The sequence below is a fragment of the Chanodichthys erythropterus genome, chromosome 15 (assembly GCF_024489055.1).
Source record: "Chanodichthys erythropterus isolate Z2021 chromosome 15, ASM2448905v1, whole genome shotgun sequence".
NCBI classification, from domain to species: domain Eukaryota; kingdom Metazoa; phylum Chordata; class Actinopteri; order Cypriniformes; family Xenocyprididae; genus Chanodichthys; species Chanodichthys erythropterus.
Genome location: NC_090235.1, coordinates 31,627,061 through 31,641,611, shown reverse-complemented (window position 1 = coordinate 31,641,611; position 14,551 = coordinate 31,627,061). Strand labels below are relative to the sequence as shown.

The window sequence follows — 14,551 nt, the reverse complement described above, 5'->3', positions numbered from 1 at the left end:
CATGTTCATAGCTCTCTGCTATAGACTCCAAGTCTAGCCTCAAATTCCCTGTGGTAATAGTTTTATAAACCTTTTTACTGGACATTTTAGTAATTTCCTTGTTTGTTACATATATATTACATCATTTGTATCTAAAAGAAGACATATAATGTTAAAAGATAATTTTATTTATTATCTAGGTGGAAAGTAAGGGGCCATTCCCTTGAAAAATGAAACAATGAACTTGTAGATGTTTTTTTTATTCTATAAATCCTACTCAATAGGAGTTATATCAATAGGAAAGTTATCTTTAAAAAAATAAAAAATAGAGGTCGCATGCTTGTTGTGTGCTATTCTTGTCCAATCCTTCATCCTCCTTGACAGAGAGTGTCAAGAGACTCTTTTGTTCTTGTTTGGTCTTTCTCACAAGTCTCCCAAAAACATTACATTCAGTTTGAATGTAATATATATATAAATAATTACACTTACATATATTATATTTGTAAAAAAATATACCCTTTTTAAAAGGATGCAGAAGTGTACTTCTTTTCCATAAGGGCGATCTAATTCTCAGTCTTTGTCTCTTTCAGATGTGTCCCCAGTGCTTGCGGGTTTTCTGGGTGCAGGGGTCTTGGTTGTCTCCGTGACAGTGGCCGTTTTCCTGTGGACATGCTGTCAGCGGCGATATCGTCAAATGACAGGTGCGTACAAGCTGACCAGCGGCCCCTACGACCCACCCGTTGACCCCCCCTACAAGTTCATCCACATGCTCAAAGGCATCAGCATCTACCCTGAGACCCTCAGCAACAACAAGAAGATTGTACGGGTGGGTCAGCGCTCAGGATCAAGTTCCTTGTTAAGAGAATGGAGTCGTGGATCCAGAAATGGCGATGTGCTCCTTGTGGATGCAGATCCCGAAGGTGGTACTGCGCACCTACAGATGAACCACCTGGTCCCCCCTATGGGTCCTCCCAGACTGGAGAGGGCGCTGCCCATCCGGGCGGACTACTGTTGTATGGAGAGCAGCTCAGGAAGCAGCAGTGAAGCACCCAGTAAAACTGCATCACCCTACAGTCTCAACTCACCCTCTCTGGGAACGCTCAGTCTGGCCATTGACTACAACTTCCCCAAGAAGGCCCTCGTTGTCACTATCGTAGGAGCACAGGGGCTCCCCGCAGTGGACGAACAGGCAAGCAGTTCTGACCCCTACGTGAAGATGACCATCCTACCCGAGAAGAAGCACCGAGTGAAGACACGTGTACTGAGGAAGACTCTGGAGCCTGTGTTTGACGAGACGTTCACCTTCTACGGCATCCCGTACAGCTCGCTGCCTGAGCTTACCCTGCACTTCCTGGTGCTCAGCTTTGATCGCTTTGCACGGGATGATGTCATTGGGGAGGCGGTCGTGCCATTGGTGGGCGTGGACCCAAGCACGGGACGGGCACACATCACCCAGCAAATCAGCAAGAGGAACACACAGGTAAGTGTTTCTTGACCTTGCACAGGGATATCTTAGGCCACATACACACTGTAAAGTTCAGCCGCTTTTAAATACAGAAGTGAATCACCTAAATTATTGTTCTGTGTGTGTACGGAACATGACTCGCTCCTTAAATTGCGATAATTGACCTTGTGGTATCCACAGAGTTCTGGTGTCTTGTGTATTTGGTATCAGCTATTTTTGAGGAAATTTAATATTCCAGCCACTAAAGACTCATTGTGTTCTGTAATTTTCGACAGAGACAATGTATTTTGTTTCTGCTTAAAAAGCTGCTTCACCGAGCACTCTCTTAAAGTGTTGCCACGTCCATTTATTCTAAGTATTTTTTAGAATTGTTGTTTGGGTTTCAATCATAAAGTGATCACATTTGTGGAGTTATTAAAGCAAGCAGGTGCAAGGTGCGATATTTTGGTCTTGTTTTCAATATAAAACATTTGGATATATTTCGGTTTATTTTGGGCTTGTTATTATTCTGTGTTTTTTCTAGCAAAATCTGGCAATGAAAATGAGTCAAGCCATGTGATTTTTATGCAGATTTTTTGTAGAATGCAATTGTCACTCCTGTAAATTACCGAACTTTGTGTGTTCAGAACAAACAAATTTAGCTGTATGTGGCCTTAGATGTCTGTAATCTTCATAAAACCACACTTAAATCATTTGGAAACATGAAAATATCAGTATTGGGTGCTGCTGGCCCTGCAAAAGGCATCATATTCCTCAGTTGTTATTCGACGCAGCGATCGTTAAACTTAATCATTCCCATGAGATGGCTGCTCGAACCTTTTATGGATCTCCCAAGATGTTTTACGGTTAGTGGCAGTCATTGTGGGTGAAAGGCTTTCTCCAGCTTCTCGAGACATAAACCTGATATAGGAAATAGGGTAAAAGAAAAGATTTTGAGCTTTTTGCCCCAGGTTAAGCGTCTCTGTGATTGATACAAGCAGTTTCAGAGTGACAGCACTTCCATCAATTCCAGTTCATTGAAGCTATTATCCCACAGTTTTTTTTTGAGACCAAGTCACAGAGGTGCTGATTTTATTGTGTTGACATTTTGAACTTTATTTATTTATTTATTTTTGCATTTTAGATGATATATGAGCTTTCGACTTGTGATTTTTGAGACCTTTGCAGCTGCATTTGTAAATGTGAGAATACAAAGTAATTTTATACACACACACACACACACAATTTGTTGAAACTTCATGTATTTGTCATGTCATGTTTTTTATTTATTTGTCACATTTATTTGACATGTATTTGTAATTACATACTTGTAAAGATGAAGTTACAGTTTAGTTCATTTAAAATATATTAACTTGTATTATCGAATAACCCAGTGCAAATTATAATCAAGTACTTTACATATGCTATGGTATGTTAGTCAGCATATCAAAATAAGTGTACTTTAAAGAATGACACAATATTATTAAAACATTAAAATGTACCTTAAAATAAAAGTTTTAATTTAAGATTATTATAAAATGCAAGAGTTATGAAGCAGTTTATATTAAGAAACAAGTTTATTCTCTTTATGTACACTTACTTCATTGACATATTATCTACAAGTACAATATTTACAAATATATATTTAAGATTTAAAGTACACTAAGTGTAAATTCAGTGCAATTCACACTTCAGCACACTTTTTTATGGGAAGTGATGGGAAGTTACCTGAGCCACATCTAGAGACCAGAATATCATAGAGACTTAGGGGAGGGGAATTAGAAACCACTTAAAAATCACTCAGAACACCTTAGTAACCACATAGCATTGCCCTTTTAACCACTTAGAACTTCTTAGCATTTTGGCAAAGAGTTTTGCATGAACAAACATCAATCATATTTTCTACTGAAATCATCCTGTGTTTCATACTATAGATGTAATATTATGTAGCTGTATACCATTTTGCTCCTTACGCATATCGGGCTGGGCTTTATGGTTGGTGAGAGCGTCTATTGATCCATGGCCCATTAAAGTGGCATTATTGCAGACAAAGAATGTAGCCATAAAGGTTACAGACTGCAGGGGGGGCATCCATCAGTACAACCATGTGGAAACTATAGTGCTAATACTCACATCATTAGCAATGATACCCATACACAAAACAACTAGTATCTCTTCAGTTATTCACTTCATGGAAATTATTGATACTTTCTATGCTTCTGTAGTTTCTTATGCCTGTTTACAGATGGCATTGATGCCTGTTATTGATGTAAAATGTGTTTCCTGTAACCACTTGTGGTTGTGTTTTGAAGGGAGGGTCTCTGGTGTTTTAACAATACTGTATATACACTACTAAGTTTGGGGTCGGTAACAAGATTACAAAAACTGTAATATTGTGACATATTATTACAATTTAAAATTACTTAAAATGTTATTTATTCCTGTTATGGCAAAACTGAATTTTCGGCAGCCATTATGCCAGTCTTCATTGTCACATGATCCTTCAGAAATCATTCTAATATGCTGATTTGCTGCTCAAGAAACATTTAAATATCATCAATTATTTGAATGAATAGAAAGTTCAAAAGAACAGCATATATTTGAAATGGAAATATTTATGTTTTAGTAATGGATGATTGATAGGTGTCTAGGCAGTTAAAGGGATAGTTAACCAAAAAATCATCATTTACTCCCCCTCAAGTTGTTCCAAACCTTTATACGTTTCTTTGTTCTGCTGAACACAAAGGAAGATATTAGGAAGAATATTTGTAACCAAGCAGATCTCTCCCCCCATTGACTACCATAGTAGGAAAAAACATACTATGGGGCGCGAGATCTGCTTGGTTACAAACATTCTTCCTAATATCTTCCTTTGCGTACAGCAGAAATTTATACAGAATTTTCATTTTTGGGTGAACTATCCCTTTAATTTCTGAGAGACATTAGAACAGATGAGTTTCTACACTTCACTGTGATCGCTTGCATTTTTGACTACCTTGTAATGTACTATATTTTGAGATCACAAAATGTTTTGAACCTCTTTTACACCTATATTTAGAACATCGATTTTCTGCTTGTGAACGGGTCACACAAGACAGATAGCAGGTGTAAAAGAGACCTAAATGAACACCCACTGAAATAAAGAGAGAAAGCACGATTGAGTCATGATGAAGGCTTTGCATCCATTTTCACTCAAACACAAGCAGAACACTGTTAAAAGTTGTTGCATAACAAGTAATCATAGTTTAATACGCTGCTGTATTTCCATCAAAACAGGAACAATAGCATTATAAGCGATGTTCATAATCTCATTCTCTCTGGCGGCAGGAAATCTTTAGTGCTTGGTGGCAAATGAGTATTTGAGATTGTGTTCCCGCTATGCAGAGTAAGCTTGTTCAAATCAGAGAACTTCCTGTCTGCTTTCTACTCTTCTATCCTTAAATTGAATCAGTGCCTATGGCTCCACAAGACAGGAGCATTAGGGTGTTGGCTGGGAGTGGTGGACAATCGATTCCGCCAAGAGAAAGACAGAGAGAGAGAGAGAGTGAGAGCGAGAGAGAGAGGATTATGGGAGAGAAGGAAGGAGAAAAAGCTCAGGAAACAGATGGGGTGCAGTTTGTGCAGTGAGAGAGAGTGGTGGAAAGAGAGATGGGTGATTATAAAGAGTGCGTGACATACTGCGGCAGCGCCATGCTCGTTACCCTCGCTTATAGTTTCATGGAAGATAAAGAAAATGAATGTGTGCAGAATAAGAGTAGCCTAAAGACATTTAGCTGAGGTCAAACTAGGTTGACCTCAATCAAATCTGAAGGTATCTGTTTTAAAGTGTTCATGTATATAGTTGTATTTGAATAGACACTTAAATGTATCTAAAGTGTAATCCCTTTTATATAACTTTAGAGACATACAACAGATCCTGGAATTTACAGAAACCACCAAGTTCTCCTTAATTATTTGTCCAGTAATGTTTACGTCTAAGTTTATTTGGTTATGTTACAAGTTCATCTCCTGAGTGTTCTGTTTAAAATAATATCATAGATTAAAGATTCTTAATTTTAAATTTTGTTCTTACTCTGTCTTTGTGTGCTTCTCTACAGCCACCAACCGTGACAAAGACTTTTTAATAGCTAATTTATGTACAAATTAAATCCAGTTATTTGGACTCTTTACATGGATAAATTTGATTATCATAAAAGTATGGCATATAAGTGAAACATGGTGTAACATTAACATAGGCACACTGTTAAATATCCACACCCCCATTTAAGCATTTAACAAGCACAGTCACCCATAGAGACTGTGTCTCATTTTACAGCTAAAGAAAATCACAAACACTTACAGGCATTACACATTAAAGTGAAGGCTGTTTTAAATCCATGTTTAGCTCCAGGATGCCACCTAATGCAAGTTGCCATGGTGATAACCAGGAGCAGGACTGGAATCTTTACTCTAAAAGAAGAGAAAAACAAAGACAGGGATGGCAAGAGAAAAGCAAGCGAAAAGGCAATGTTTATATGTCTAGTTATAGAAGCAAAGTCTTTGCATATGATGTGGATGAAGGTTTTTGTCAAAGAAAAAAAAATGTAGCAGATGCTTGGATACAAAGTAACTGAGGAAAAGCATGGATAAAGAAGCCAAAAATATTAGCAGTCACAATATCCTATTTAAAGAATAAAACAGAACAAGAATTTAAATCGGCATCATTTTCTTTTTCAGTCTATTTTTTTTTTTAAATATCCAAACAACTTTAAAACAAGATACATTTACCTGAGTAGCAAAATTCCATAAGACAACTTGAAAAAATAGCTTGAATTAAGTTAATTTTTCTTATCCCATTTAAACAGTTTAAAATAAATTTAAAATTGTTTTTATTTCTTGTTTTGAGCATAAATCTAACAGTAGGCACCAACTTATTGCTCGTCAACAATTTTGCTCATATTAATTTCGATATTTTTCCTGGAAAATAAGGCAACAATTATTTGTGTAGACCAGAAATTAATTTGAGGAACAGTTTAGAAAAGGATATCCTTTTAAATGGTATTGAGTGGCTTTATTTATATCTTAAGCTGTTTTCTTCCTTTTCTTCTTCTTTTTTTTTTCTTCTTTTTTTGTGGTCTCAGCAACCGAGTTGAGGCTGGATGCTTGTTCTGCCATTGAGGGGCAGTGAATGTTCAGCACTGAAACTACACTCAGAAACTGTAAAAAGTACATGAACATTTAATGAGGAAAATATTAAGACAATTTATATTTGGTTGCTTATTGCTAAACAACTTGCCAACTTGCCGTTTTACATTTAGAACTTGTTGTGTCATCACAATTTGCTGTTAACACTGCTTTTATGAGGCAGAGCTTCATAACTCATAATAATTAAAAAAAAAGTTAAAAGAGTTGGGTTAAAAGTCACCTTAAGATGTTTGTTGCTGGAGGTTTCAGTGCTCATAAGTGTCAGGTTGTGAGACTGTATTCGTAGAGACGGGTTTAGAAATGAATGTCCTGTGGGAGTTGAAGCATGGTTTGCAGAGACACCAATGTTCTTTTTGTCCTCTTCTCTTATGATAATGGACAGGTGCCTTTGATTATTTCACCTTGGTTACCCACATGAACATATGATCACCATTGCCCAGGGAGAACTGACAGCTGCACAGATGGCTCACCATTGCAGTTCTCCCTCACACTTGTCCATCTAGAGAATAAGTGGCAATTTAATGAATCATGTGAGCAGGACATGCTCTGGTGAAATTGCAGCAAATGCCCTCTCCTCCTCTATGGTCCATTTCACTGTCCAGAAGATGAAGTAGTTTTTCATGGTAGAACCCCAGGTGGATAATGACGTCATCTAGGTTGTCAAAGATATATCATATGGGACAGGTATGGACCCCATGCATACTGAAAGGAAAGCCCCTATACCTCTCAATGCTCCTGGAGTGTTGAAGGGCCCTGACTTTGCTAAGTGGCAGAAGGTACTTGCCAGTATTTCTGAAGACTTGACACCAGCAGTCCATCTTGCAGTCATCCTTTTGGCCAGTTGTATCCAAATCCTGTCCTAAGCAGCACAAAGATCCTGAAGAGTGTAGCTACAGTTTTTCCCAACGTACCTTCCTGGGAATTTCTAGTGAACGTTGATTACCTTGGTTCAGGTGTGTTTAATTGTGGATAAAGTCTGCAGGACAGTGGTCCTCTATGAGCAAGATTTGAAACCCCTGCTGTTGGCAAGGGGACCCTCCAAAGACAATTTCCAAAAAACATCTTACTTTTAGTCTGGTTTTGTCCCAGAGGTCAGGAGTGCCAGGAGAACAGTGTTCCTATATTGCAACACTTCCTTAACTCTTAATCTTATAATTTTCAAACTCTACCTTGTCCCAGAATCAGGGGTACCAGGTCTCTCAACACTTAGACATTGACCTGGCTATGATGGCCATGGGCATTGCAAGCACTTGGACAAGGTTGATGGTCATGTTGTAGTATCCCAAAATGGCCTCTGTCTGAAGCCCGAGCTCCAAGACCAATCCAAGAGCATTTGACTCATTGCGGATTTGCACATATGATTTACTATATGATGTAACACTGATGCAAAACCAGGCTTTATTCACCCCAAACTTATTGACACTGCCTGAATCATTAACACCCTCTTCAGGTCTCTGTCTTGTCTCTGATTCAACCCTCTTCTAGTCTTGAGGCCAGAATTACTAAACAGGGCAAATTAGCGTGAGAGTGTACTTAAAAACAAAAGCGCAGATGGGAGTGGAAAGTTCTGCAAGTGATCTACTGACGATGCACAAATTAAAGAACACAGACGCAGCCAGATCATTTCCATAATGACCAACGCAATCTACCAAGAGCAGAGCAAATTAGCATCTGGTTTAAGACATGCTTTTTTGGGCATTAAATATAGGTGCAAATACCAGTAAATTGACTAGCACAAACCTTAGTAAATCACCTTGCATGATTAATTTAAATACTCTCCTCCCATAAATTTTCTGTCTGAAATGGGAAACTCCTACAAATGCATATGCAATAAGGTCAGCTGGTGGAATCTGTTAGTAAATCTGGCCCTTGGGCTTGGCATGGACTTGGACTCCAAAGAGCTGGTCTCGACTACAACACTGGGTGTTGGGCATTGTTCCCCTTGTTGGCACTGCTCTGGGAAGTATGGATAATTGCGCCAGGCTTTGGGACAGAGTCTGAAAGGGCTGAGTATCATGAGCCATTGGGGCAATCCTTCTACTTCAGTGCTGTGATCACTGACAGGTCATCTAATAAACAATTGTTCAATTTCTTTTCTGTTTCTCCATAGTGTGAAAGTCGCGGAGAATTGCTGGTCTCACTGTCCTACCAGCCTGTTACTCACAGGCTAAATGTGGTGGTCCTCAAGGCCAAACACCTGCCAACCATGGACATCAGTGGTCTGTCAGGCAGTAAGTACACAGCATACATATACACAACAATTAATACTCTTAAAAATAAAGGTCTCAAAAGGTGGGTTTTGCAGCAATGCCATAGAAAACCACTTTTTTTTTCTTAGTATGAAGAACATTTTAATAATCTGAAGAACCTTTTTCCGCTATAAAGAAAAGATGGAATGGAAAGGTCCATGCATTTTAAAGGTTATTTATAATCCTGTTTATGATGTCAAAAACGTATCAGTATCTAACCTCTCACATCATTATTTCACTTCTCTTCCTACAGACCCTTATGTTAAAGTGAACGTCTTCTATGGCCGCAAGCGCATAGCCAAGAAGAAGACGCATGTCAAGAAATGCACACTTAATCCTGTTTTCAACGAATCATTTATCTACGATGTTCCCGCTGAGCTAATGCCGGACATCTCTGTGGAGTTTCTGGTCATCGATTTTGACCGCACCACGAAGAATGAGGTTGTGGGTCGCCTGGTTCTGGGTGGTCAAAGCCCCATTCCATCAGGGGTGACTCACTGGAGGGAAGTCTGTGACAACCCAAGGCGGCAGATTGCCAAGTGGCATAACCTTACAGAGTACTAGTATCTGGCTTAAACATGGGGAAAGCAAAGTGTATTATACCACTTCCTTCTTGTCAGGCCCTCTATAGAAAAAGCCCATTTAAAATATCTCATTTTCCCTATACAGATAGTTGTATGAGTGAATGAGTACAAAGGACCAGGAGCAGTCTAACGGAACCACTTATAAAGTTCTCTAAGGAACTAATAGCAAAAAAGTCTTATTCGCCATAGCAAAAAAAGAAAAAGAAAAAAAAGTTACTTATGGCTCTGAATTATACCTGTATGAGTACCACAGTATCCACAGAGCCTTTCACCAGTATACCGGCATATTCACAATATACATACACTACTTTCAGTTAGCCGCATGCTAATAATGAGATAATGAGACACTTTTATATTTAGGATAAAGGAGGGCTGTAAGAAAAAGTGAGCTTCAAGCACACTTTTTAGTAAAATAATAGACTGAATTTTTCATAATAAATACGGATGAATGGTGATATAAACTGGATGCCATTGCCATCATGAACATTTTTTGCTAACATGCTAATATTTACCACAGAAAGCAAGGTAGAAATATGGCTATTATTCATATCTAAAAAGTTTTTATTAACGCTTAGCCTGATGATGCTGAAATTGAGATGTAAATTCTCTGGAAAATAAATAAAACTCTAAATATCTGTTAAACAATACCTGGTTTTAAGGCCAAGTTTTCAGCCAACCACCAAATGAAAATTAGATCATCAGCTCAGGATTAAACAAGTATGAAAACACTCTAATGTTCCATACAGTGAAGCCAGTCTACACTGTCTCCATACTGTAGCTGCTTTATTTATTTGTAGCTGTACTTATACTTCATTGTTAATTTCTCCATCTTGATGACTTAGCACTTCTATGACATATTGTCGCATATCTTAACATATCCACTAATCATTGACTGATTTTTTTTTTCTTTAGGCATATCTATGCACATTTAACTGCAAAGGAATTTTTGACCCAGTTATTGTGCTACTGTAACACAGAGATCAGGGAAGGTTCGGTCAAAAAAGTTGGAGGGAAACAGTGAATAACAGTCAAAGCCAAATGTGACAGATATTAGCATATGTGCGTATTGTCTGCAAATTTGTACATTGTAAGTGTACCTAACATCACAGTTTCTGTTACCATCAAACGTGTTTTTAAGGCCACACTTAATTCTTAAGGCCATGCAACTAATTCTTAATGTCTCAAGATGTACATAATGTATCATAGGGCGTAACACTAGTACTCTTCAATTTCTTTTTCTTTACAGTTAAATTGAATATCGCCAAATATACATTCAAACTTGTGACACATAAATGGTGTCATGAAATAACAGAAACACAATTTAGCCAGATCTCTAACCACCCCAACTTTTGAAATCTTGATTACTTTAGTGACCTGATAGATTATTAAGCTAGTCTATTCTCTAGTCTATGAATTATAGCAGATATATGCAGATTCAAACCAATTTTTGCACTTTCGTAGAGTACTGTATTTATTTTTATGATTTGTTTTCAAAAGAAAGAATATATATATATATATATATATATATATATGTATATGGTATATCAAAAACCTAACAATTATGATAGGACTAATAACTTACCATATCAAAGTTAGGATTTTGGCATGAGCCAGTAACCATAAGTCAGCGCCAGCTGTCGAAAACTAACCAAAGTAGATGGACCACCATTTTGTGGTGTGGATATCGCACCCCCTGAGATAATTGAGTGTTGGTGACCGCGATGAAACAGCTCACACTGCAGTCTCACACAGGCCCGGTGTCTATGTTTGAAGGCATGCGATGTGTGTGTGGATGTGTTCCTAATTATGTTATTCGGTGTCCACAGCCACTGAGGCAGATTTAAATCACATATTCCCAGTGCGAATGAGCGCATATTAAGTTAGTAAAGCAGAAAGTGGGAGGGTGAGAGGAGGAAAAAGATATCAACTGGCTCATTAGAGATATTTCGTATTTAACATGTGAAATTAATATAGCAGTAAATTAGGCCCAAGCATTCTCTGCAGTCAAGCTCATTGTGAGTTTTAAAGACCACATAATGAGATTAGCCATTGTTTATTAGGAAACATGAATCACATTCCAATCACATTTTCATGAAGATCAAGAAACCATGTGCCCATCATCCTTGTCCAGACTTGCTATTACACTTCCAGGCTATACATTTACAATAGAAGAATGAACTCTTCCACCTTCTATGGTGTTTTTTTTTTAACCCTGCATGCATTCACTATTCAAATTTCTGCTTCAAAACTGGTGTATATATTACAGTTTTTAGTGGTTTATATATGACAGCAAGACCCACTTTTGTAAAAACTGCAACCCAAATTACACAATGCAACCTAAGTGAAATGATACATGCGTGTTTTTCTTTATTTTAACCCTCAGCTCATTGTGTTACTTGGAACTTTTTTGATCTTTTGGGCATAAAAAGCTTGTTTTATATCAATAACTACATAAAGAAGAATATAACCAATTGTAAATGAGTGTTTGTTCCAATGCACTGGTGGGCAGTAGCACTTTCTGCTCTTCTTGTATCTTAACTGTTTTACTTGGAATGGAAATGGTTTCTTTTTGTGTAAACCAATCTTTTGAAGTACTATCTGCCCCTCGTTCTCTCTCTACCACTCGTCCCTAAAATCCCTCGATTTTTTTTTTGCTGTTGTGTGTTGTACAAATACATTGAAAGCTGAACAAAGATGAAAATGAACTGAGAAGAAAATTATTGTAATAAATATATTAGTCCATTTGAATAATGCAATGTCGATATGTGAAGGTGGAGTGAAGTTAGTGATTCAGCTTTATTTTAGGTGTCCCTAAAACGACCTAGATGATAAACAGTGTTAGTTCACCACAACTGTAGTGTGATTCATGTTGTTACCTGGCCTTTTCAATATTTGTAAGTACAAGCAAGTTGTCTATGTATAATGTAAGTACAGTGTAATAACATGTACTTTACATATCTAGCTTAATACTGCTCATTTCACTACATGAACTTCAGGGACATCTAACATAAAGTGTAAAGTGTAATGCTTTTGAGGGCAAATTTTCTGCATACTGCTGTGAGTTTATGCTAAATACAGTATGTTACACTAATGCTGACTTGTACTGTATGTTGAAGTTGTTAACACAATGGACGTGCAAATAAAATAAAAACTGATACACTAAATCAGATCTCCCTCAGATCTTTCTCTGCTCTAAAGATAAATTGTCAAAATCATTTCAAGTTGTAACCTGAGTTGTAATCTGTCGCCTACTCGCCCCTCAATTTACAACTGCAAAGTTTCCATTATAAGCGGGTGGATAAAAAAAAAAAGGATTTTTCTTTTTTTTTTTCAAATTAACAGCTACACTTGACAAAGAACTGTGGCTGGTTGCATAAACTGCTTAGACTAGTCTTACAAGTTAGTCAACTACGTCATAACTTCACTTACATAAAAACATAGATTAGTCTAATTTGAATCTAAAAAGTAAAACTGATTTCCCTTTGGTTAACTGCTAGTTGGTCAGACTAGTTATGACAGTTCTACAGTCATCATGAAATCAAAATTGACCATTCTTTTTTATTATTATTTTTTAATTCAATATTGCATTGTATTTATTATAAACTTTTTATCCGTGCATATCATTATTATTATTTTTTAATTAATGTACCCTCATAATCTTCAATCAAAATAACTTCCCCTCCCACTTGCACCATCATCTCTTCTCTGATGATGTATTTACTGGTGTGAGGGCGGGGCAACCTGTCAATCACATGAGATCACAACAATAGCAAACCACAACCATCCAATCAATTCCCGACTAATAAAAATTCAAGATCTGGCCAACATTTTTGTCTTGTTTATTCTTTGTTTATTTTATATTAAAGTTTTGTTTTTCTTTGGCTGTTTTAACTGTGTTTTTCAAAACATGTTCATTATAGCAAAAATAAACAAACAACAAAACGAAAGTAATGCCGGCAGACCCTCGCGGACATCTGCCGGCCACACAAACATAATAAAACATAAAATAAAGTCCAGGCCTGGTCCTCTCTCGTCCTCCACGGTAGTCGCTCCTCCTTTTATGCTCCCGGAGCTCCTCCGTGAGGGACTCAAGGCCGGTGCGCCTCCCAGGTGAAGCTCATTAACACTCGCGTCACCGGCCTCGCGCCGTTCCCTCACGGCTCTCGCCCGCCCTGGTCGCCACACTGTTTAATTCGGATATACTTCACAATAAGGAAAAAAAAGACTATCACAACTTTCGTTTCATGTAATCTTTAAAGGGTTTGTTCACCCAAAAATGAAAATTCTGTCATTTATTACTCACCCTCATTTCGTTTCAAACCCGCCAAACGGCTGAAATCACGTGACTTTGGCGCTCCGAACAGCAGATTCGATACACAGATTCACTGTGCTCCGATGCTTCCTGAAGCATTTGCTGCGTTCCAATTCGCCTACTTATACTACGCCCTAAAAGTATGTACTCTTTCTGTGAACAAAAAGTACTTACTTTTGAGTGTGTAGTAAAAGAGTAGACAAGCTTTGGGACATACTAACACGTCATACAATCGCGTCTTTTCTCTCTGTCGCATCCTGTCACCGTAAACTGGCCTGTCAATCATCTTACATCCTCCACATTTCATTTAGCTAATTTCCTACCGTATCGGAGTGAAATGCAGCACGTTGATCTGCAGTCGCGGGTCTTTCATGTGGAGAACTCTCCTCATATTAATGCATAATGATGCATTTAAAAGTTAATGGCCAATCAGATCTTCATAAAAGTCCACATTGGTATTTGCAGATGAAAAATAACACGGGTAACATTAAATATATATTTTCTATCAGGTTAAACTGATTATTAGTCACTCAAATCGCTCAGCGTCGATTGCATATATCCGCCATGTTTTGTAGTTTTTTAACACTTTTTACTCGTGTTTGTAGTTCTGAACTGAATCCTCGTCCAATGCGCAATGGGTTGTGGGCAATATTAGCCTCTATAGTGTGCACGGATCCACACTTCGAAAATCTACCGGAAATAGTAGACCATCCTGGGACTTTTGGCATACTCTTTTCAACATACTATGCTTTGGGACACACTTATTTTAATCTCACATACTATTTAGGATGGATAGTAT

General features: G+C 37.7%; 1 protein-coding gene across 2 annotated transcripts in view; it reads left to right on the top strand.

Moving 5' to 3' along the window:
- syt11a (synaptotagmin XIa) overlaps window positions 1-12,595 on the top strand; it is a 36,699-nt gene extending 24,104 nt beyond the window's left edge. For both annotated transcript variants that reach the window (XM_067411629.1, XM_067411628.1), the window contains 3 exons: window positions 570-1,459; window positions 8,718-8,838; window positions 9,110-12,595. In XM_067411629.1, the coding sequence (XP_067267730.1) occupies window positions 570-1,459; window positions 8,718-8,838; window positions 9,110-9,420 (1,322 nt within the window). In that variant the 3' untranslated portion in view covers window positions 9,421-12,595. The remainder of the gene's footprint in view (window positions 1-569; window positions 1,460-8,717; window positions 8,839-9,109) is intronic.
- Window positions 12,596-14,551: the final 1,956 nt, after the last annotated feature.